This window comes from Aquila chrysaetos, chromosome 16 (assembly GCF_900496995.4).
Source record: "Aquila chrysaetos chrysaetos chromosome 16, bAquChr1.4, whole genome shotgun sequence".
Taxonomy (NCBI): Eukaryota; Metazoa; Chordata; class Aves; order Accipitriformes; family Accipitridae; genus Aquila; species Aquila chrysaetos.
In genome coordinates, this window is record NC_044019.1 from 581461 (window position 1) to 605210 (window position 23750).

A 23750-nucleotide genomic window follows, 5' to 3' on the forward strand; every position below is an offset into this window, starting at 1 on the left:
ATTGCAAATACTTTTTTCTCCTTGGTTCTAAAGGGGATAAAGCAACTTGAGATCTAAATTTTCAAAACAGGGAACACTAAACAATCAGTTAAGAGCTTTTAGTACAGATTATTGCATGTCCTTGGTTTCCAGCGCTTACAGTAGTAGTAATAAATAGTCTCTAGCGTTCCAGCTCCAATTTTCTTTAGTTATTTGGATACAGTGGACCACAGTGACAATGCCCAGTGCAGAATTCCTTGGTATAGGAGGGTTGGATAAAGTAGAGGGTATGTAATGGCATGGCTTAGTTTCACCTACAGTAGAGAGTTGGGAGGAATATTTATTCCTCTTTACAGTAAGCTGATAGAGAAATGCTTTGACAGAGTTGCTAGCGGAATGAGGGATATGTGATCACTGCAGGCAGTGGGCCAAAGGCGTATGGTGAAATGCATGCTGGCACCCAGCTAACCATGTCGAACATCACAGAACAGACACATGGTAAGGAAAACCAGATCTTCGGCCCCCAAGCCAGCACCCCTTGTGAATTCCAGAGGAGCTCTGAAAGGGTCATCTGTGCTAAATCTGCAGAAAATTAGATTTGACTGCTGCTTGGAGATTTCCTGCTCCCTGTAACGCTTCCTCCTGTCAGTCTGTAGCCGGGGCTTACGCAGTCCTTCGGATACTTGCAGATGGCTGCTTGCGTTCAGCAGCCTGGTTAGGCTGAAGGTTCTGTGGCTGCATCTCCTTGAGTGCTTTTTTCTTGAAGCACTGCTCCGTGGTGCAGCTTTGTCAGCGGGATGTCTTCTCTTTGCTGCAATGTTCTGCTCATCTGCGAGTCAGCTCCAGGTATGTGCTCGGCTGATGAGGAAGGTAGTCCAGATGAAGGCGTGTCAGCGTCTTCTTGGGTACAGCTTTCTTGATCTGGGTGCCTTCGTGCCATGTGTTGAAGGATATGATGGAGACGATCTCTAGTCTGACCATGAGAGCAGCCTGCAGAGCTGTTTCATAGTACTTACCATTGACTCTGTTCCGAGTGTTGTGGTTGTTCCAGGGGCGAATGCTGCTGTCGATGTAGCCTGGGCCAGCGCTGGGGATGAACATCAGCTTGTTGGAGTCGCAGAAGTTTTGATTGCGTTCCAGTTCTGGTGGGATGAGCCAAAAGAGAAACCGTTGGGCACAAAGTATGCGTACATGCCATCATACCCTGCGGAGAGTATTTCATGTTTGTGTCCCTCCTCCACCAGCAGCGCTACGAACACAGCGTTGTAAGAGGTGTTGCAGAGAAAATGGGAGCCTGATGGCATGAGAATGTTGGCTCAGGATTCAGCTGATGTCAAGTAGGAATCATAGATATAAAACAGTGGGAGACTATTGCCGGTGCCGGTCTTGGACTTATAAAAAGCTGCGTGTGATCTGTATCTAGAGGAGAGCACAAAGCTTTTTCAGAGGCGGGGGTGATAAGCCCTCAGCAGACACTTCTATTATAAGGCAAGCATGGTGTGAGACGTGGTTTGCTGTAGGGGCCTCCTTTCCCAGAACCTTTATCTCTGTCTTCACGGGAGTGCCTGTGCCTGCTCCTTTCCTTTTTGAAAGAAAGGGTAGAGGTGCCAGCCTACAGGCGGTAAGTTCAGAAACCTGAGCAGAAGAAAGCAATTTTGGGTTCTGAAGGCAAGGTATTGAAGTACCAGAGAAAGCAGAATTAGATTGTGACTCCTGCCCAGTACTGCCCTGTTGGCTCGCTCTAGGCAGCTCCCTCCCCTGTGCACTGTTTTTTTGGACACTATTCTGATGCATTTAATTCAAAGGTCTGCATGCACACTGTTTGTGCTTAAAGCAACATTATGCAGCTGGATTTAGCCTATGTGAAAAACTTACTTGTCCATGATGTATCTGATATTCTCATGCATGGTGTGGTCATCGTGCCCTTTGTATGGCTGGATATGAAAGGCAGCCTTCAAAAAAGCCCACGGAGATGGTTATTTTCATCACATGGTACTGCTTTCTCTGCACCCTGACCTCCCAGAAGACCGCAGATCTGCTGTAAAGGACCTTCTGTCGCCCACTGTGGCCAGACTGGGCGGACCACTTCACGACACATGTAGAATACAGCAGCCTACTCGGTGAAGCCAGGGCTTTCACTGGTTTTCCCTAATGCTAGTAAAAAGGAAACTGAAAATCCCAATTATTAAGAAGAGGAAAAGCCCTGTATTTAGCTATTGTTCCCATGGTCTTAAACACAAGTACTTGTTTATTTTAACACGGTCACTGAAGCAGAGGAGCAGGGCCTCTGCCCAAGCACAGCATCAGCTTCATGCTGGAGTCGAACGGCGAGTTTAATGGCCTCTGCCAGCAGACAAGAGCCTTACCTTTATGGCGTACCTGCACGCAGCATCCAGTACGGAGAGCACGAGGCTGTCCGACGGCTCACCGTTGTCGTCTGCTGGGCCGGGTGGGTACCGGGATGGGACCAGCACTCCCGCAGTGGCACCGGACAGAGCAGGTCTCGGTCAAATGTCTCGTGCCTGAGCTTCTCCTCTTCCCGTGCAGCGGCAGAGCAGTAAGCGTCTCCCATCACTCCAGCACTTTAGAGCCCCACGGTGTTTAAGCCCCGGTTACGAGAGGCTGTACTCTGCGCTCCCGGGTACCTGTCGGGGCCCGTGGGTGCCAGCAGCACTGACGGGGGGAGCAGCGGGTACGGGTGCCCGGTGCTGGGGCGTTGTGGCATGGCGGAGGGGAGCGACTGCAGCCGCTGGTGGCCCCGGTGACGGCTGCGGGGCAGTGGTGGGGGGCTGCTGTGTGCCCGTGCCTGGCACGGTCGGCCGCCCTCCGGGGTCGGTGACCGGGAGGGCTCGGGGCTGCCTGCAGCCGCAGAGGCGGGGGCTGGCGGGCCGGGGCCGGCGGAGCCCCCGCCGGTGTCCCCCACCGTCACGGTGGGACCGGGATGCATGTGCGGTGGTTCCCTCGGTGCCGGGGGCTGATCCCCCGCGGGACCGACGATGCTCCCCGCAAGACCGGCACGGCGGGGAGGCCTGGTGATGGGCAAGGGCAGCGGCTGCCGCCCGCGCTCGGTTCCCCGAGTGCAGCCGCTAAAACGGGTCGTTGATGGAGGACTAAACTTACTCGAGGAAAGGAAAACACACTCCAGCAAACACTGAAGTGTGACTATCCGAGCTGTTAAAGGAAATAACATTTTAATTGGGTGAATCTGTTACACACAAATGTTACAGGCGATAAAACTCCTGGTAAATGGGAACCCAGTAATGAGATGAACCTGTCAAGGGAACAAATTGCCTGCAAATCAGAAACAGGCTTCCGAGGCTCTCCAGCAGCTTTGGGGCTTCCATTATTCTGCTTGGCTGAAGCTCGTGCTGCCCCACAGCGCTGGAGCCTTCTGGCAGCTTTTCCTCACGACAGCCACCCATGCAGAGTCGTGGTCTGCGGGAGGAGTGTGAGTAAGCGTTAGCGAGCTGTAGAGACAGCTAGAAGTTTGCCTTTCAGAGCTTTATGTGGTTTTTGGCTGGGCTAGACGCGTGCAAGAACTAACTGTGGGCTGGGTGCCAGGTTGGCAGCAGTGGTTCTGGTAGGACATCAGTGGAAAGGGGTGTTGGGAAAGCGTCCCTGTTCTGGCTAGTGTGCTGGGACTCCAGCGAGGAGAGTGCCTGGCCAGTCCTGGTGTGATCCTGTGGGGTGCTATATTGCCTTGGGTACGTTTTGGCCTCTAAAATGCCTGTAACTAGTGCCACCTGAGTTTGCCAAAGAGATTTGGCAAACTTCTCCCTGGTGCTCGTACACCAGCCCTGCTGTGGGGGTGATGCCCGATCCTCTCTCCCTGGGGGTACCAGCGTCCTGTCCAAAGCAGCTATTTCAAGTCCTAGTCCCAGCTGTATTTCATGCTTCACCATATGCGGCTCCTACAAGCAGCACAGAGCCAGTGTTGGAAGAGCAGCAAGGAGCGTCCCCCTGCTCAGATGAGCAGGTTTTTTTTGTAAAACAGAGAAACTCATCTTTGTCCTCTGTCTCATCTGGGTGTAGGGCACAAGTGCTTCTGGAGCCTGAATGCTGCACACATGGGACTTGCTCTAGGAATAATTCATCTCTGTGTTTGAATGCTGTACCCAGAGGGGTGGAGAGGGGCATCAGACTCTTACCTCTTGACTTTTTGGATCTGTTTGGTCAGAACACAAATGCAGCTATGCCTTCCTAAGGAAGCTGCTGGACCTCCCGATTGCAGGGAGATACCAGAACCCATGGTGCAAATGTACTTAAGTGGCTCGGGGGGTATAAGGCAGGCAAACGCCTCTCCTGCTTTCCCCATTTATTTTTCAAATCTCTTTAAGACCAGTGTGATAATTTTGGAGGCCTGATTCATGCTTGGGGGTGACGCTCCTGTGTGTTCATTCATCAGCTCACATCTGCTTCGGCCTCTTCAGGGACTCGGTGAGCTTGGTTCCCCGCTTTGCCTCTCACTTACTGTCATCTGCTGGAGATGAGGACACTTTTTAATCTAATTTAGTGGCTGCCAGTTGTGAGTGCAGGGAGCATCGTGCTGAGCCAGCTAACTCAGGAAGCTAGCGGTGCTGTGTTCGTAGTCTTTTTCTGAGTCATTTCTTTCACTGGCTTGTGCAAAGGATGCTGCTGTTTGTGACCTCCTGGTTGGCAGACCCTTGCGCCTGAGCTCACTAGAGCCACCAAGAACCAGCTGCAGGGAAGGAGGCAGTGGGGCTAAATACCACTGCTTTTTGATGGACAGTTTTAAATTGCTCTATTCAGCCCATCATCCCACAAGTAGCTGCTGTCATTTTCTTTCAAATAGCTACCTTCAGGCTACTTGGAGAGGTCAGGCTACAGAGGGTGGATGCTCCAGGGAGGTGGGAAGAGCTTTCTCTTTCTGTATCTGGTGACAAGGACGCTGGACAGAAATCTGCAGACCAGAGAATTTGCTGTCACTATTCTCCATCTGTGAGTTAAATACCTCTAGAAACTGTCTATGACATTTAGTTTATGAACTGGCAGATGAATTACCTGAAGGCAGGGCAGAACCATCTAAATAAAAATTATCTGGAAGCAATGAGCAGGGGGTGCATGGTGTACGGGTCAGGATCTTCAGGTCTAACAGCCACATCTAACTGGGTAAAATGGTGGTGTGGCTCAGTCTGGGTCTCCACGCTGCCCATGTGATATGTGTTCCAGCAGCATCACAAGGATCAGCTTTTACTGGACTCCTATCCCTGAGCCCACCCGACGCAACTGCCCCGTAGTGCAGAAGGCCCAGAAAGATGAGTTCCCAAAAATTACTGCTCCAGGACGCTTCCCACTACTGCATCGCCGGAGATGACGCTTGTTCTAAACGGCTCTCACGCTGACTTCCCTGATGCCTCTGTCCATACAGGTTTGTTCTCTGAGCAGCCCCATGAGCTGAGCCGGACTTCCAGCCTTTTGCTTCCAGGGTTGCCGAGGCGCCGGAGCCATGTCTCCCACCACTAGATAGAGCTAGGCCACCGCAGGGAGCCTTGGAGCCGGCGGCTGAACTGGCTGACGTGTGTATGGTTGCTTAAAAGCATTAATAAGCGAGTGCTGTGCTGGGGCCTCGCTGACACGGGCTTGGCGTGGCGCAGGTGGTGGCTTGTGTGCGGAGCTGCCCGCCGCAGGCGAGCGGCTGCCGGGGAGAGCTGGACGTGGTGCTGCGCTCCCGCCTGTGCCTGGTCCTTGCAAAGCCCACGCTGGGATGATTTTTCCCAGTGTCTGAGTGCCACAGAGTGGTTATGTATCTTTATTGCTCTGAGCAGGTGTCTCAGTCGCTGCTAATGGACTGTAATACACACAGAGCTGACCCCAAAATGATGTCTTCACAGAAATTGCCTGTCTGGGGAGCTTCTGCTGTAAAAGCCCAGAAGCACCAGGCTGGGGTGAATTACTGTCATCTGCAAAGCGTGTGCGTGAGGGGTCTCTGGGTGCTTCCCCTTCTCTGACCGTTTGCTCTTACTGCATCTTTCCAAATTGGGTATCCTGCAGGATAGAGGGGCCGAGGGAAGTAAGAGGGATCGCTTCCCTTTTGTCTGTCTGCGCAGGACCTTCTCCCCTCCACGACTGTCCCCGCAGTGTGGATAGGCACTGAGCAGAGGGTATGATTTGGTGGAGGGGACAGAGCGGGGCATGGGGGGTCCCTCCTTGGGCCCTGGCAGGCAGTGGGTGCGGGCAGTCTGCTCCCCACAGCCCCCGGTTCACACCGACGCTGAGCAGAGCCAGAACCAGCTGCCTGGATGCCTGGCTTGCCCCGCACCTGTAGTGTGGATGTAAAGGCTGTTTGGGGGCTCACTGTAACGTCTCACTGTAGCGAGCAATTTCCCTACTGATTCTGCTCCCTCTGTATTTGCATGGTGAGCTTCCCCCTCGTCTTGTTGCTCAGCTCATCAGCTATTCATTGATCTTTGCCAGGTTCCTCCAGCACTCATTCATCACTCTCACGCCCGCCATCCACTTTCCAAATGTTTCCTGTTTTTCCGGTGATGTATTTCCCTGTTCAGACAAGCTAATCTTGTGCCATCAATAATCGGGGTGCAGCTGTGCTCCTGACCTCTGTGCTGGCACAGGCACACGGCTCTGCCCTCCGTGGATGGAGCCAGCCGAGCTGCAGGGGCCTTCTGGGAGCCGCTTCCCCGGCTGTTGGGTCTCTGTTGCAGCAGGTCGTCCCTCCCCTTGGGGACTTAGAAGCATGCAGATGGAGGTGATGCCCTCATGGCCAGGAAGGGCTGTTTTCCCATAGCTGGGTGGGGGGTGATGGTCTTCAAGAAGGTGAGGCAAGGGCCTGAGGCAGAGCAGCCTTGCTTTAAAGGGGCTGGCTTTGCAGTCTGCTCTGGGGTGCCCAAAGCCTCGTCTTTCTGCCACAACTTGGCGTGGCCTTTGCAAGCAGCCTTGGTGGGCAGAAAACTGGGGAAACAGATCGGCATCTCAGCTGGTGCCTCTGCTTCTGGCTCATTCCATGCTGCTGGCTTTCAGTGTCCCTGCAAGTGACAGCTTTATTTGTGCCACTGGCATCAAGAGGATGAGCCACTCGTCAGGCATGGGTGAAATGGCTGGTGCCCTTGTTCCCTTGCAGGAAATGCAGACACTATAAATTACTTCTTTTCTCTGGCTGCTGGGTGTCTGCAGGCCACTGTAGCTGTCAGGGTGATGTACACAGGACCAGCTAAAGTGACCAGCCTTTGTGTCAGCACTTGGGCACTGTCAACACCTCTGGAACACACCAATATGGAGCAAACCCAGGCTTTGTTGCTTATTCGGGTGTTCTTGATACTTTCCAAAGTGGGGACCCTGCTGCTGTGCTGAGTGATTTTGTGCAAAGTCTCAGTGCCAGCAATCGTGTGTGCAGCGGGCCGGGGGACATGGCATCAGGACCGACAGCAGTGGTGAGCTCTGGGGCACTGCAAGTTGTCTGCTGAGATGCATTGTGAAAATACACTCATCGCTAGTTAGGACATGCTGATGAGACAAATAGCTTCTGCTGGAGTGGAGAGAGATGCCTTTTTAGATCTTGTAGGTGGAACTATAAACGCTTGCATAAGCCAATTCACAGGAGCAGTACAGATCAGGGTGACACTTGTGTTTGCAACCCTTGTTGAAATCACATTGGCATGAGCACTCAGAGCAGGAGATACATGGTTTGCATTTTAATTAGCACTTGCCCTCCAAATAAAGATGCATCTTTAGAACCTCATTAGCAGAGCCAGTTCAAACTCATATAGCAATGATTTAAATGAGCAACAACAGACCAGGCAGGCTTAGTCTGTGTTGATATCAGAGGTGAAGCTGCTGAGTGTCTGACCCTTTCCATCCCCGTTAAAGCCATTGGGGAAAAATGCTGTCAGGGATTTGTGTTTGGAAGCCTTGACTGTGTAATCTGGTCTGTCTGATGTCAGGCAGTTGCTGGGTAACTCTTGCTTCTCACTGTGATCTTATCTACTGATGTTCATTGAGTGCTTCCCCATGTCCACAATGTCATTCTTGCTGCTGCAGTTGGTGGCTAAAAGCCTCTGGCTTTTCATACCCTTTTTTATTTTGTGCAGCTGTTACATGGCAGAGGTGGTCGTGCTGAGAACTTTTCACAGCTGGTATAGTTGGAGCACCCTTTATTGTTGACTTCTGGTTATTGCTTGGAGTACTGTAGGAAGCAGGACATAAATCAGAGCAACCCAGGAATAACTTGTTACAGGAAGGTGCCTCAGACAATGTATTTAATTGCTTTAATATTTTTTACACATTTTTGGCCATCTCTAACAGTGATTGCCACTAGATTTATTCCTTGTCCTTCCTCAAGCTCTGCAGGCCTGAGTGAACGTGTATGGCTTCACAGTGCCACAGTACAGGCATGGTCTGCCAGGTGCAGATATGCCTCAAGTCATGTCTTTGATGGGGCAGTCAGGAAGTCTTTGGCAAAACTGCCCTGCGCCTGTGCAGGGGTGAGGTGCTGTCCCTGGGGAGACTCACAAATACCAGCTCTGTGTCCTGAGGGTTCTTTGCCTTCACGCCACTGATGTCATTGAAGGCAAAGCAGCTAAGTCCTGCTTTGGTGGGTGCAGCAGCAATGTGCCTGCAAGGCTGGAGCATCCTCCTTGTCGCAGAGTGGCACTGGAAGCCACCGGAGCACCATTCTTGCTGCAAAAACCTGGCTCCCCCAGGGATCCTGCTATCCAAGGCATCTGCTAGCCCCAGCCAGGGAGAAGTTTTCCTCCATCGCCGCAAACTGAGATCTGCAATGCTGCTTTTAAATGCCCTCGCTCTACTTCACAGTACAGAGCAAAGAAAACCAGGCTTGGGCTAATTAAGCTGGAAACACAACATTGCAATTTGTAGCTGATTAAATCTTTCAAACAATATTTATGTTAATCTCCTTCTGATTTATTTTCTTATAATGCCTTGACTAGGACATAGTCCAGTGCATGGGGAAATGCTTCCAGATGGAGCACAGTCCGCCTTGCCAGATGCTTGAAGCTCAGAGTGAGGACTTTTCACTCACTGTGGTTACAGCCAGGAGAGATGATCCTGTCCATCTAGGCCATTTTTGTACATAGAGGGGGATGCTGAGCTGCAGTTCTTGTTTTTGCTGCAGGAATGAGTCCGCCTGTAACAGGAGAGGGCTGTGAAACAGCGCGTGGGAAGGGGCATCCATGAGACAGCCAGTTCTCGGCTGGGGCTGTTCTGCCTCTCGTACACACACCTTGCGTCTCTGAACGAGGGCTTTGCTGTCTCAAGAGGAGGCTGCTGTAAAATGCTCCTTTGAGTTTATCTCTGGAGATTATAGGGGCCTATTACAAAAACCCAGTTTCCATTTACATGCTGCACATGCATACCCACTTATACTGTCCTCCAGCCCTTCTTCCAGCTCCAGAGTTGGCAGGATGCCTGACAAATTTCCACAGGATACTGATTTAAGGAATTAGTCTGTAGAAGCATAGACGATAGTGACAGAAGGGACCTTGAGGCCATCTGGAGAGTCCGCTTCCCCAGACAGCATCCCCTCTCCCAAGTCACTCCAGACACATTTGTCAGATTTGCTCTCAGCTCCCTTTTCTGGAGGAAATTTCACCTGGCTGCTGCTCATCTTCTTCCTATTTTCCAGGTCCTTAAAAAAATATTTATTGGGACTGGAATTTTTCAGGGGCTTAAAGGTAATGTGGTCTGTGTATGCCCATCTCTTCTCTTTTTTTCTCCCTTTTTCAAAAAGGTTGTAGTTTACCCTTTCTGTTCTTGACACCTTGGAGATGGCTGCAGGGTGAGTCCCGGGGTAGAGGGCTCTGAGCAGCGCAGGTCAAGGTGGGGATGTGCTGGGGGACAGGGCTGCCATGGGCTGCCACTGCTGCCAGAGCCCAACTGCTGGAGCGATAACTGCTGGAGCGATGAACAGCCCGTGCTTGCAGGGAGGATAGCTCTGGAGGTCAAGGGGTTTTCACTGCGGAATTGTTAAATTAAGTATTCATTTAATTATATTTTGATTAAATTAGATAATCTTTTTTTTTTTTTTTAATTTCACCAGCAAATGATTCTCTGCATAATTAATGCTGGCTGATTCTGCTAATTCACTTACTGCTGCTGAAGGGACACAGGTTTCAGTTGCAGTCTAAGCCACGTGCTGGTTGCCAGGAGCTGGTACTGCCTGTGCTGTGTCAGGAGCTGCCCCGCAGGAAAGCCACGCCATGGCCCTGGGGCTCCCCGGGGAGCACTCCTGTCCCCGGGGCCTGGGGATCTCCGGGACAGGGAAAGCACTGGATCAGACCCCTCCTTGCAATGAAGCTATTCAGTTTTATTCATGAGCCTGCTCTCCCCTGGGTCTGTGATGATGCTCTCCATTAACTCTGCCCACAGGATCTGGGCAGCTCTTGGAACCCTTCGAGGAAGGCAGACTGCAGCAGACTGTGTTTAGGATGATGTGGGGGCCAGCAGCCACACGTGGGGCAATGGGACAGCGTGGGGGTAGCGGTGCTGGAGCTCCCATGGGGGACTCGGCAAGAGAAGCAAGAACATGGCACAACTTGACCCTGCTTCTCCTTGGGGACAAACCCCAAAGCATCTCCTGCTTCTCAGGGACGTGCAGTAGCTTGTGGAGCTGTCATTACTGTGGGCTGAGCTGATGAGCTGTCTCCTGATGAGAAACGAATTTAGTTAACCTCAAATTAGTCAGGAGAATGGGAGACTCTTCTTTGAAACGATGTCATTTAAACCATTGCACCTGAAATTATCCCCACTAGAAATGCAGCTGGAGGTAGTAATTAATTCACCGTGCTCCCATATTAATTCTGCAGCTGCTCTGCTCCAGCATGACTTTGACGAGCCATGTCCAGCAGTAGCTCTGGGCAGGGAGCCCTGGGACAGACAGCCTGGTCCCCCTTGGTTTCTGCGTGGCTGACCATCAAAAGATAATTTTCAGGTTTTTCTCCTTGGTGTATAGTCGTATCCTTTAAATACCCTTCAGACTCTGACAAGCTTCCCGAGGCATGGAGAGAGCACTTCCCGGCCTCCAGGTGTCTGAAGGCAGAAGTGGTGAGTCTACAGGGATTTGGGGTTTTAATCATGAAAGATCATCTTTTAAAAACTGCAGTGTGAGCAGGACAATTGGTTTAATTATTCTGAGCATGTTTGGCCAAAATCCTGTGCCTGTTACAAGATGTCCCTACCCCTCTCTGCTGGGGGGGGGGGGGGCACAGCATGTTGCTGTAGTTGCTGGGGAGGCAAGTGGTGGAGCAGGGACTGCGGCGGAGCAGGGACCACCAGTGCCTGGCTGGTCCTGGCAGCCCCAGGGGCTGGCGGGAGGAGCGGCTGGTGGGGGTCTGCAGTGCCTGGCTGGGGAAGGCTGGTTTTGGTTGGAAGGCTGCAATCGTCAGTAAAACTAAACTCAGCATCCAGCATGTTCCTGAGAGGCGACGCTGCCAGCAAGGTGCTGCTGCTGTTGGGAGCAGGCTGGTCCCGCAACCGGCCGGGCAGCCGTCCCGCTCCTGCTCGGCCGAGATGAGCATTTGGTACAGAGACCATGTGCGGCTCCACTTGTGCTTTCCGTGGTTAACGCTTCTGCGAATAACCTCTTAGAAATGATTCCAATTAGGCTAGCACATCTCTTTGTAATCTGGATCCCTGTTGTGCTGTCAGACTCAATTCAAATTTAATTTGCAGAAAGTGTATATCGGGCAGCTTTTTTACTTAGCACAAAACTTAGAGGAAGATAACATTGATGGAAAAAATAATACAAGTTCATATTCTTCTTACCTTAAGGAAGGAAAAGAGATGCCAGAAAACTTAGCCAAATTTACATTTTAATGGGAAATGTTACGACTGCCTGCTCCAGGAGACACAAATTGCTTTCCAGATGGGACCCTGACTTTATACTAAAGTGCAGGGAATTAAATCTAGCAGCCTCTGATGAGATGAAAGGGCTATCTAGAAAGGCAGCCACTGCCACCAGCCAGACGTGAGGATGGGGCCAGGCGCTGCTGGCAGTGGCACGCTGCCTGTCCCCATCACGCCTGGGGACGCAGGCAGGAGGGCCTGGAGGGAGGGAAGGAGGCTGCTGGGACTGACGGATGCAGGTCCTGGCTCCAGGGGCTGGAGGTGTCATGCAGGGGGCTGGAGGGCTGTTTGCAGAGAAAACCTGTGCGTTTCAAACCCTGGGTAACCCTGCCCCTGCTGATGTGTCCGTGTCCCCCTCCCTTAAGTGGGTGATGGCAGAGGAAGGGCTGGCTATGAGCGGTCTGTCCTTGCTCCCTTTGCAGCGAGGTGGAGGTTCCAGCAGCATTAACTGCACTTGCACAAGTGCCACTTCAGCCTCTCCCGCTGGCAGCTGCAGCAGGAGCCCTGCCGAGAGCCTGTGTCAGAGGCAGCCGCTCTCTTCGGGGTTTCTCTGCCCTCTTGTCTAATTGTTCCTAATCAGAGCAGCTCAAGCCTGCAGACAGGCTCCAGCAGCGTGTCTCCGCGATGCCAGCATGGTGTCTCAGACCTTCACGCAGGGACAAAAGCTGTGCCCAGGAGAAGCTGCTGTTAATTTCTTAGCATCTTCAAGCTCTTTGAAGATGAAAACACGGTGCAGTGCTGTGTAGTCTTATCTCTCTGGCAGTGCCTGTCACCTGCAGCCGTTTCTGGCACATTCACAAGCTCGGCAAAGGCTCGTCCCTGCTGGGACCAAGTCTGGGGAGCCGCAGGGTTGAAACTAGGAATGTGTCTTGCGTCTCCTGCAGCTCTGCTGGGCTCGGGCACAGAGCAGCCTCTGGCTTGGGCAGGCAGCTGATGTGCTGTTGTCTAGCCCTTGAACTTGCAACAAAAGAGTATGTGAGCTGTTCTTAATATCTCTGGGTCCTCTGAGTCTCCCGGAGCTGCTGGGATGTCCCAGCTGTACCCCAGCCTGGTCCCTGCTCCCTTCTTTGTATGCATAGTTGCCCTGTCTTGGTGATAATGACCCAGCCTGTGCCAGGGATGCATTTGGGGGATTTGCCAGCATCTGAGCTTGTTTTTCAGATAATTTCTCTGCACTTGAGGGTAGCTGGTTTTGTATACACATTGGATTTTTTTATATTGGCAGCACGATAGGCAAAGAGTTTTATTGGCATCAGATATTCTTGTTAGTAACGACCAAGGTGTCTGAACTGTTAAACTGACCATAAATAATTTGAGCGGCTCAGCTCACCAGCTATTTATTTACTTCCAAAAGTTGCTGGTAATTATTTTTCCTGCTTCTAAAGTGAGAGGTTGTGACTGCCAGTGTGGACTGGCAGGGTCTTGCTGCAAGTAGCGCTTGTCTGTGCCCTTCACTCCTCCCTGGCTGCACTGGCCTCTCCCAGCCCCGGGAGAGGCAGAATCAGAGCCCAGAGGAGAGAGGACAGCCCCTATGCAAAGGGATGCAGGCACAGGAGTGCCTGCAGGCTGCGGTCCCGCAGCCGCTGCAGCTGCCTGAGCCGCGGGAGCATCCATGGCTGGTCAGTTCTGCAGGTTGCACCCATCAGAGAGGCTGTGACCAGTGGCTGGGGGCTGCCGTGGCTGCCTCTCCGGTGGTGCTGCGCTCTGCCTGCACTTGCGGCGGGCAGGGCTTGTCTTGGGGCAGCGTGTGGGCTGCCTCCCACCGGGCCCGCAAACAGTCAGCAAGAAGGAAGGTCTGCTGGCAGGAGTCTCGGAGCCCCTAAAGCGTTGCCGAAACCTCTGGGCACCCAGCCTCGGAGCTGGGATGGGGATGCTTCAGCAGGAGGGAGAGCCCCAGGGAGGGGGGTGGCCGAAGTGCATGGAGAGGCACGGGAGGAAGGGTCTGTGTCTGTACCCCTTGCCAGGCCAGCTCTGCAGGTCCCTGTGCCGCTGGGATCACGCTGGAAGGTGCTGCTTTCCTCCGGCGTGAAGCTGGCTGCAGCCGTGTCCTTCACTCGCTCCGCCGGGCAGGGTGGGGGGTGCGCAGATGGGGCTGGGGGAGCAGAGCTCGCCCTGCGTGGGAGCTGCTGGCAGTACATGGAGTTTGTCCTTTCCCCAGACGGTGCTTTTCCAGTTGTCAGAGCAGTTGTGCGCAGTGGATGGGATGTAAATTCACAGCGTTGTATGGCAAAGGCATCGCTCAAGCAAGTAGACAGCATGCTTATTGGGGATGCTTCCAATCCAATAAAATAAGCAAAAACATCGCTGTTGGAGGCTCAACCACAGCAGATGCTCCGGCACCCACAAGGCTGCTTCCCTGGGTGAAGCAGTGTCACTGTCTGGAATTCAAAGCAGTGATAAATCATAGGTGACCTTCAGTAATTTATTACTGCCTTGTGCAAAGCACTGCTGTTTCTCTGGGCCAGTTCTTGGGCATCTGTCTGGGATCACAGTAATTCCAATCTTTAGCATCGTAATGGGTTTGTCATGGGTTAGATAATGATAAAAGGCTGGGGACGTAGGGGAACAGCAGATAGTGAGCTGCTGGAAGCAGAGCAGTGCATGCACCAGTGGCAGCTACCACCAGCATTTGCTGATGTGGGAAGTGCCATCTGGGGCTGCTGGGTCTGCAGAGCCAGGCAGGATCGCTCAGAGGCACCAGTGGCTGGCTCTTCTGCGCTGGACAGAGAGAGGTTGTTTCTAGCGTTTTCGGGTTGCCAGGTGTTAGTAGGTTCTGGCCTTGTGCTGTACACTCTGTTCATAGCAGTAGGACTAATGCTGTTAGTTGTAAGTGATGGGAGAAGCACCGAACACTCCGCATTGTTTGCAGCGTGGCAGATGTTCTGTTAATGATACGGAACAGCTCAGGGCGAGCGCTGTGGGTTTAGATTTCACAGCAACATGCTGAGCTCCTGCGCAAATGCGGAGCCAAGTTTGGAGGTGGCGGGGCAGAAGTTGTAGAGCTCGTTGGTCACAGACATGGGCTGTTGGGGTAAAGCCGTGGGCTGGAGCCGCATATTGGGGCCATGGTGGAGTGGCGGGTGTTTGGTCCTTCAGAAGCCTTGGTGGGCACCTATTTGGGTCTCAATTACAGGTTTTGGTGCTTCAGCTTGGGCAGTCAGTCTTGCACTGTTACCCCAGCAGCAGGGATGCTCTGTGCTGAAACGCAGCAAGGGCTTGGGACCCTTCCTGCCGGCGCTGGCGTGAGAGCAGCCGGTCATGCTAATGCAGACGTGGGGGCTCACGGGGTTTGCCCTGGTGCTACGCCAGGCTTGCAGCTCCTTGTCCTGAATCGCACCCTGCTCACTCTCGGATGCTCTGCCCCTGTGTCAGCATTTCAGCGTCTAGGAGGACTCTGAGGATGCCCTGTGATGCTCAAACCCAGGCCAGGCCTAACATGCAGGTGCCCAAATTTAACCAGCTTGCTTTGTGTCTGTGAGAATAATGTGAGCTTGGCTGGAGTGAATGTTATTTCCCCCAAAAAAGTCACAGGGAGAGAAAAGACTATGTAAAAGCAAAAACTTCCCCTGATACTTCAATTGTGAGGCAAAATTTACATTTGGATTTTGGAAATCAATAGCAATTCACAAATAATTCTCCTGTGCTGCTACAGGTCATCCATCAGCTTTGCATCTCTGCTCAATAGAAGCCATTATTGGTTTTTTTGTTTGTTTGTTTGTTCAATATTAGTGGTTTGTTCAGCTGTTCTCCAGGTCTGTATTATAATGACAAATTACAGACTCGTGGGCTTTTTTTCCAAATAGTCTTAGAAAATGCAGATGGATGACATCATTACAGTGCCACTGAGCCAGAACACAGCAGCAGCAGCAGCAGCTGTGAACATCTGGGATGAAATGGTGCCGAGGAGGGCATGTTCCCATGCAGGTGAGCACCGGGTGAGCCTGGCTTTGGGTGAGCAGGCTGGACCTCCAGGAGAGGCGGCTCGGGCATGCCGCTGCCTCCATGCCCATTCATTTTCCCCCACGCTGTTTATCCTTGTGCCCGACAGGCTGGAGGGAACAGGGCTCTTCGAGCATTGCTTCTGCTTCTCTGGTCTGCCCCGTCCCTTGCCCATATCCACATCCTGGCCGTGTTGGGGAGCTCCTGTCGCGAGGAGCATGTGCGCTGGGTGGCGGTGGGCTGCACCATGCTGAGTGCCCTTGCGTGGCAATTTTGGGGGACAGAGCGGCCATGCAGGCCTGGAGCCTGTGGGGGCACAGGAGGGTCCCGAGCTGGGGTGGGGGGGGTCACCTCAGGGAGCATCCGTGAGCCCAGAGCTGAAGCCATCCCAGACCTGCTGGGCTCTGCAGGTATGGGGCTGTTTGCCAGTGCCGGGCCCGTGCTATTATGGGCAAATTACCTGTGGAACGCCTTTTTAATACTGAAAGAAATAACTTGATTAGTAATTATTGGTGCAGAACACTTGGGGAGTCTCTGCAAAAGGCAAGGACGGGTGGTTTCACTGGAGCCGCCTGTCAGTTTTGTCATCTAATTATAAGACTGTTCAGTGCCAAGACTCTGGACAGATAGAGGAAAAAAACCCTCAGTGTAATTGTATTGGTCATATTTTGTAGCCACTAATTACCTGCTTCGCAATTAATGTTTCTCTGGCTGGCTGGGGAGCTGTCATGGCCTTGGCTTGGGACAAATAGCTCGATGCTTCTCATTGTACAGCTTCCAGACCTTGTTAAATGTGGGGCTGGGTGGCGAAGGGGATCAGTCCCCTGCTTTGACCCTGAGCAGCCCCAGCCCTGGCCCTGGCAGCCCTGCTGCAGCCGAGCAGGATGGTGCCCTCCGTGTCACCCATCCACTGCTGGAGAGCCGGTGGGTGCTGCCCCGGGGGAGCTGCCGCCGTCCTGGGGCTCCCGGGCGCGCTGGTGTGCACCCCTGGCTGCTGGAGCAGGGGTGCCATTAACGACCATCGCGCTCTCACCCTCGTTATTGGGAACAAGCTAGTTCCATATCCGTGCGCCTTGCCTTGCCTTGCCTTTTCGTGGCACATGTGTGTAGTATTCACTCGAGAAACGCGGATCAGGGTCGGCTTTTCCAGCCCGGGAAGGAGAGGCCGGTGCTGGGAGGGGACACTGCCGTGGCCGGGGGGGGCTGGCTGGATCCCCGGCGGAGGCAGCGAGGGTGCTGACAGGCAGAGCGCGGGCAGGTCCCACAGTGTCTAGTGGAGGGACGTCGCTTTGTAATTTTGCTTTTAAGTAAAACGTGTCTAGCACCTCTGTCAAGCACAGCCCCCTTCTGCTCCGTCCCCGGTGCCGGGGGCTCCCTCCATCGGCCTTGGCAAAGAGGGACGGGGCTGGGGCCTGTCCTGCACTGGCACAGCAGGGCTGAGTGCTGCAGGTGCCTTTGGTTCACGGCGGGCTGCCATCTTCAAAGGGAGCCCCCCGTAATCCGCCACGCAGTCCGAAGCCCCGAACCCAACTGCTGCGGCTCCCACTAACGCTGCTCGTGGCTGCTTTGCCAGGGTGCAGGTGAGACAGGAGGAGAAGGGCAAAGTATGAGCCTGAAGGAGAGGACTGACAGGCACTGAGGTTATTTATTGTTTACTGTTTGCTTCTAAGAAGCATCATTTTCAGCTTATTAATTATGGCAGGACTTGAGCTGAGTGAAAATTGATTTGGAACCCACCATCTAAGTGGTCAAACAGTTAAGTACCTATTTTACGCTTTCTAAACAGACATGGTAATTTTTTCTCTTCGCACACTGTTTTACACCACCTTAATTCCAACAGTAAATTGAAATCAAATGAAAAGCAGCTTTCCAGCCCAGAAGGCCTTCCTGGCACGTGCATGAGAACAACAGCCCCTATCAGAGAGATGCATCCTGGAGCACCAGGTAGCATAAACGGACAAGCAGAGCCAGCAGACAGATGGACGGAAGAGGGCTGTGCCTGTGTCTGTAGTTGTTCACGTGTCTTGTTTGTGTGAAGTACCTGGTGGAGCTCCTACCATTACCGTGGTGCTATTACAAAATGAGACTATCTTCAGCCTTGCAGGTGGTCACAGCTCACCCCATGCTAGTGCCTGTCCCCCCACAAACCCTCATGGGTGGTGAGAATGGGTGTCTGCAGGTGAAGTGAAGAGAATTAGAGGGGCAGGGAGAAGCACCACCTGAGAATGACATGTTCTGGACAAGGGGGAGCATCCTTCACTGAACAGAAAGAAAACCTCTCGCTGTCCCGGTTGTCTGCAGCTTGGAGGTGAGGATGGCAGGAGCTGGCAAAAGAGGCAGAAGCTGTTGAAGCTCAGACCCACCTGCAGTTGGCTGGCCATGGTCCACGGGGACCTCCAGCCCCACAGCGCAGGAGGGTGATGGGGGGCTGGCAGTCACCAGAGTGCAGGTGAGAGATGCGCTGGTGTCCAAGTCTGGCACAAGGTGCTGGACCTGGTGTTGATGGCTCCACCTGAGCTCAGCGTGGTTGTAAATCAAAATCTTGATGTGAACTTTAGCAGCATCCATAAATTCTTCATTTATCATTATTAAAGATATGTCAACATTCAAAAATTGATTTATAGCTGGTAATTTAGATCATGGATTGTCTCTGATACAGTAAACTATTCATATCCAAAGCCCATCATGCAGTTTTCTACTTATTAGGGATTAATGACTCATAAAACAGGGCCAGAACTGGGTTGTTAGTGTGAATGAAGGGAAGGCTGTGACTGTTGGGGTTTCCCTCCTGAACAAGTACGAAGGTACCCCTGACAAACAGCTAATTGGGTCTATACAGCCCTTTGAAAGCACCCTGGGCTGGGCTGTGCATTGCGGTGGGTCCTGGCCCTGCTCGGGATGGCTGGGACTCGGCAGGCTGCCACCTGCGAGGCAGAGCCGTGCCAGCCACTGTCAGGCTGCACCACCAGGTGCTCTCCTCTTGAATTTTACAATACATATGTTAAATCTCCAGTTCTCCTTTCCACTGGCAAAGCTTTGAAGTCCTTTATCTCCAGGAAAGACCATCTGCTGCTTCAACACCATGGAAACAGCTTTCAGCAGATAAAAACTTTAGTTTATCATTTTAATTCAACACCAAATGCCATAAAGTCAATAATTTATTGTGCAGTTTACAAGGTATTTCTCTAAGTCTCTAGTATGGCTGTTGCTTGTTTCTAATGTTGTAGTGATTTTGCATTTGTGTAAGTGCCACAGAATTGACATTATATAGCGAGACAGATTGTCCTGTCTTAAACAGCATCTCATAGTAAACTAGCAACAGCTGCTAAATTGATATGCTGTGTTGACATACCTTCATAAATAACATATTAAGTCCTAAAATAAAACTCTTCTAACATCTAAATTAAATGGAATCAAAGCTTAAATCATCAGCTAAATACATTTGCAGATGCCAGGCCATCGTGCTGTCGGTGGGGCTGGGTTCGGCGGTGGGAGCTGCAGCCTCTTCGCTGAACCAGGGTCCCTCTGCGGCCGCCAGCCAGTGTGAAGGGGATACGAGGTTTTGAGTAAACCGGGTGAGGTTTACTGACAAGGCTCGTTAAGTGAAGAACATGGTTCCCTGCTAATTGCATTCCTTGGATGCCAGGAGGGGTGACAAAACCCACAGACCCTGACTGCCCCCACTCCTGCTGACTGCTCTCTAGCCCACCCGGTCTGCCTTGGCCGCTACTGGGACGGGGCTCCCGCGGAGGTGATGCCACGAAACCGTCCCCTCTTTTCTGGGACCACGGTGTTGCCAGCCCTGGCTGTTTCTGAAAGCACCACTGGGCAAATGTCTCGACTGCTTATGGAGGTGGTGTCTGTTGCTCGTGTTTCTGTGGGGTCCGTGTCGGTGACTGCAGCTCTCGGCAGGAGCGTCGCCCCGCCGCGCGGGTGTCCATGTGCGCTTGGTGCGCGGTCGCGTGGACAGGGCTGTTGCAGACCTTGGTCTGATGGGGCGAAGGCTCCCCCCGGGCGGAGGGGACACCACTGTGTGGCTGCAGTGGCTTCACATGTCCTGCTCGGTTTTGGAAGGCAGAATGGTTCTGAGGGTGGGTTTGTACCAAATCATTTACTGATTTGTTGGATTCTTTTGGCTTTGTAGAGAATGTTTTGCATCCTAGTGCCTGATTAATAAAACCTCTGCTTACCCACTGTGACAAACTATTGTATTTTGGTTAAAATATTACAGAGAGATACTGGTGTGATAGAACATGCAACATTATCTCTAATAAGCAATTATATTTCATAATATGAATTAATTAAAATCTTACACTTAAACCAAGTAGCTAATTACAGACCTTTTAGCTTAATAAAGATAGAGTGCAGAAAGGGATAATATATATGGTAATTATTGAGTTAAGCAGAATGTAATGTGCATCCAGGGCTCGCCTAGGACATTCTCAGTCAATACTTAATTACTTTACTGCTCTCTGAAGTCTACGTGGCATCTGGCTGCTCTGCTCGTGCTCCCCCTCCCGAGACATCGTCACTGCTGTGATTTACCTGTGGCTGCTCTTCTGCAGTGGCCAGTGGGTGAGCGGGACGCCAGGGCAGGAGAGCTGATGTGCCGTGGTGGGTCGCAGCCAGCTCTGGGTCTGTGCCTGGGGCGCGGGGGACCCGCTCCGCACTTGGCCCAGCCTGTCCGTCCCACAGCACGTGCCAGTGGCCCAGCTCTGCCTGGCTCCTTCCCACAGGGCCCCTGCACGGCTCTGGGCTCTGGCCGTGGACCCTGCTTGGTGCTGCTTCCCAACCCTGCAAAACTCCTTGGGGTTTCTGCTATTGCTCTGTTCTGCAGGGAGGCAATTGTGTTACGAGGCGCAGATCTGCGCTGGCAGCTGGCAAAGCTTCCCAGCCTTGTGCAGCCTCGTGGCGTGCATGCCTGGTGTGCCCCGCGGAGACCCTTTGCTTCTCTGGCTTGTCTTGATTGAGCATCGTTCCTGGCATCGCACAGCCCTTACGGTAATGCAGAGGAAAAATTTATTTAGCAAGGCTTAAGGTCAGGTTTTGAGAGTTAACAGTTACAAGGTTGGGAACAGAGAGTTACAAGAGAAAACAAAACATAAACCGCAGTCCTATGCCGAGTGCAAGGGCCAGGCTGCTCCCTTGGCGCTGGTCCTGGTGCCGCAGGGCTCCCGTGGTTTGCGGCAGCATGAGGATGCACAGAGCCCTGCTCCCTGCCTGGGGCTGTCTGTGGCCCTGTGTTAATTACGCTCACTGCCTGTGAAAGCAAAGGCAGTGCTCCTTGTGCCTTCCTACGGGACGGGGATGGATGGGAAGTCATCTCAGACCCAACTGCCACATTCCCTTATGGGGATGTTCGGTGAGGCTAAACGTTTCCACAGGTGTGTAAACAACCCCAGAGAGCTGTCAGCACTGAACGCAGCCATCCTAGCACTGTAACAACGGGATGACAGCTGATGTGAGCTTAATGACTGGATGTGAACTTAATGACTGGCAGGCAATGGGACTTGCTGGCTGGGTAACTGGAACTTGACGCAAAGCCAGAGGTGTCCGGCTGGAAAATTCTGGCTTGTTTGGGAAAGGCCACTGTGATGCCGCAACACTTGAGCTAGCTAGATTACGAACAGCTCCAAAAAAACAGCAGTAAAGGGAAAGTGGGATAAGATGTACCATGGGTTCCTCAGCAAGCGATCTGGGCAGGCTGTCCCCTGTGCAGCGTGGCGAGGCAAGCGTCCGAGCAGTTACTTGCCAGAGAACGGGAGCGCAGGAGATCTAAACCGCACACATTGCAGTCAAGTGTGAGAAAAACTGTTGGCTATAACACAGCAAACTGAGATTAGAGCAAGAACAGCAAGGCAAGTAAGAACTGGGTAAAGACGGCAGCCGCGGGGCAGTGGCATGGGGCGGTGGGGATCCAGCACCCCTTGGGGCTGGGAAATGCACTGCAGGCACAGGGCACTGATGGCTTGGGACACTGGAATATTTCAGAGAAAAATGCAGGAGTAAGGTAACTGGGATGGAATTCGTTCGTACAAAGTGCGCTGCTGTGCTTCTGGCCTGGCAACTCTTTCTGCTATAAGAAGAGTTCATCCGCTAGAAACAGCTGCACTGGAGAAAGACCTGAGTTTATTAGTGTGTCATAAGATGATTCCCTCTAGCCTTCAACATCACCATCTTCTGGGCTGTGGAAAATGGCCTGAGCTGCTTCACAAGGAGGTTTTTCCAGCAGACGCACAGTGGTCTCGTAGGGCTGCGCAGAGGGGCTCGAGCATCGCGCTTTGCGTCGCAGGTGCCCGTTTGCCCTCTGACGCCTTTGGGCTTGCTGCAGGTGGAGGGCTTGGTCCCATCCCCGGGCACATCTGCAGCCAGGAGAGCGCAATCAGAGGGACAGTGGCAGGAAAGACCCACCAGCTGCTGATGGCGGTGCGGGCCCTGGCAGCATCGGGCCAGGGTCCTGCTGGCATCTACTCCCACCTCTGCAGCAGGAGGTGGCACTGCCTCCACCCCTTTAAAGGCAAAATGCTAATTTCTGTCTGAGCAAGAAGAGCCACTAATTGTATGGAAGCCCCTTCCGTGATATTTGATTTGTGCTTCACACAGCACCCCTGCAAAGGGTTTGAACAAGGATGAAAGCCCCCTTTTAGGAAGAAAGGCTGTATGACTAAGCAGCTCTCTTCCTTTTCACTCGAGTACTGTGCTGGTTGGCAGCTGCTCTGTGCCGGCAATAATTATGTCAAAGCCTGGGGTGCCATCAAGGGTCTCCAACCATCTGCAAGTGAAGAGCTTCTTTCCAATTACTAGCACTGGCATCCCATGTCCTCTTTGGTCCGAGCTGATGTTTGCTGAAGGATATTGGAAGAATTAGTAGATGTATTTCTCTCTAATCCTGTCCCAGGTGACAGCAAAATCAAACTAAAAAGCACCAGATTGCATGCTGTTGTTTTAGGCAATAGCCCAGTGGTATTAATGAAGGTTTTTATCATTCTGGGGACTGCATTGATTTAGAGAACAAAATATCCAAGGTAACAAAACTGGATGAATTAAAAGCTTAACAGGATGAAGAGGTGTTATAGCATCACAAATTCTTTGGGAACTTGTCTGGGCTATCCCACTCCTTTTTGAGACTGGTGTCCCTGCCAGACAGCATTATCCTTCCCTCAGGGGTTGTTCACATGCTCAGTTGCTGCATTTCCTCTTTCTAGGAAGGAGGGTTTAGAGGAAGGCAGGCTGTGGCGGTGCCTCTTCTGCCCTGTCCCTTGCAGGCGACAGCTGCCTGCCCCAGCTCCCCGGTGCGTCCCCACGGCCAGAGAAGGGGTGCCTTGCTCGTGGACACGCTGCAGTCAGGAAATGGGCAGAAAGGCGGAGGGGTTGCACTTTGTATTTGGCATATTTGGCAGGGATGCAGCGTGGCAGGGCTGTTGGGGGGGTGTTTCAAAAAGCCAGGAGAACATTTATCACTGTCTGTGTTTTGGCTTGTATTTGATGAGCCAAATAATATAAATAAATGGACTGTATTTGCAAAGGTGGTGCTTCTGCATTTCTAACTGGCATGAACAAGCAGCTTTGGGGAAGAATAGCAGGGTGTGGATGTTTCTGAGAATCTTCTTCAGTCTTTGCTCTTCTTTCCTGGCAATATCAGCAAGCTCTTAAGCACCTCTGCTCTCTAATCTAATCAGTCCTAGGGAAACAGGATTTGCCGCAGTGTCTGACCACTTAGGTACCCACCAGCAGAATAAATACCAGATATATTTTGTAAGAATGGCCAAAAGTTATCCCAGCAACTTTTAATGCAGAGACAGGGTCTCTGGAACCTGGAACTCTCCCTGCCTTGTGCTGCTGCTCCAAATTCCACCACTGCCAGCTTTGAGCAAGACTCTGGCAGACAGGTTCATTGATACAGAGGAGGATATGTATGCGAAGAACTCCAGTATGGAGAAGTAATTACTGTCCTCTCTAAAGCCCTGTGATGAGGACTGATACAGCAGTTCACCATA

General features: G+C 52.3%; 1 protein-coding gene across 1 annotated transcript; it reads right to left on the reverse strand.

The window, feature by feature from the left end:
• Positions 1-768: 768 nt before the first annotated feature.
• MANEAL (mannosidase endo-alpha like) lies at positions 769-2926 on the reverse strand. The gene is given in 5 exon segments (XM_030039710.2): positions 769-1106; positions 1109-1398; positions 1855-1931; positions 2346-2452; positions 2608-2926. Coding segments are annotated over 5 exon segments (1131 nt in total).
• Between the last annotated feature and the right edge of the window lie 20824 nt (positions 2927-23750).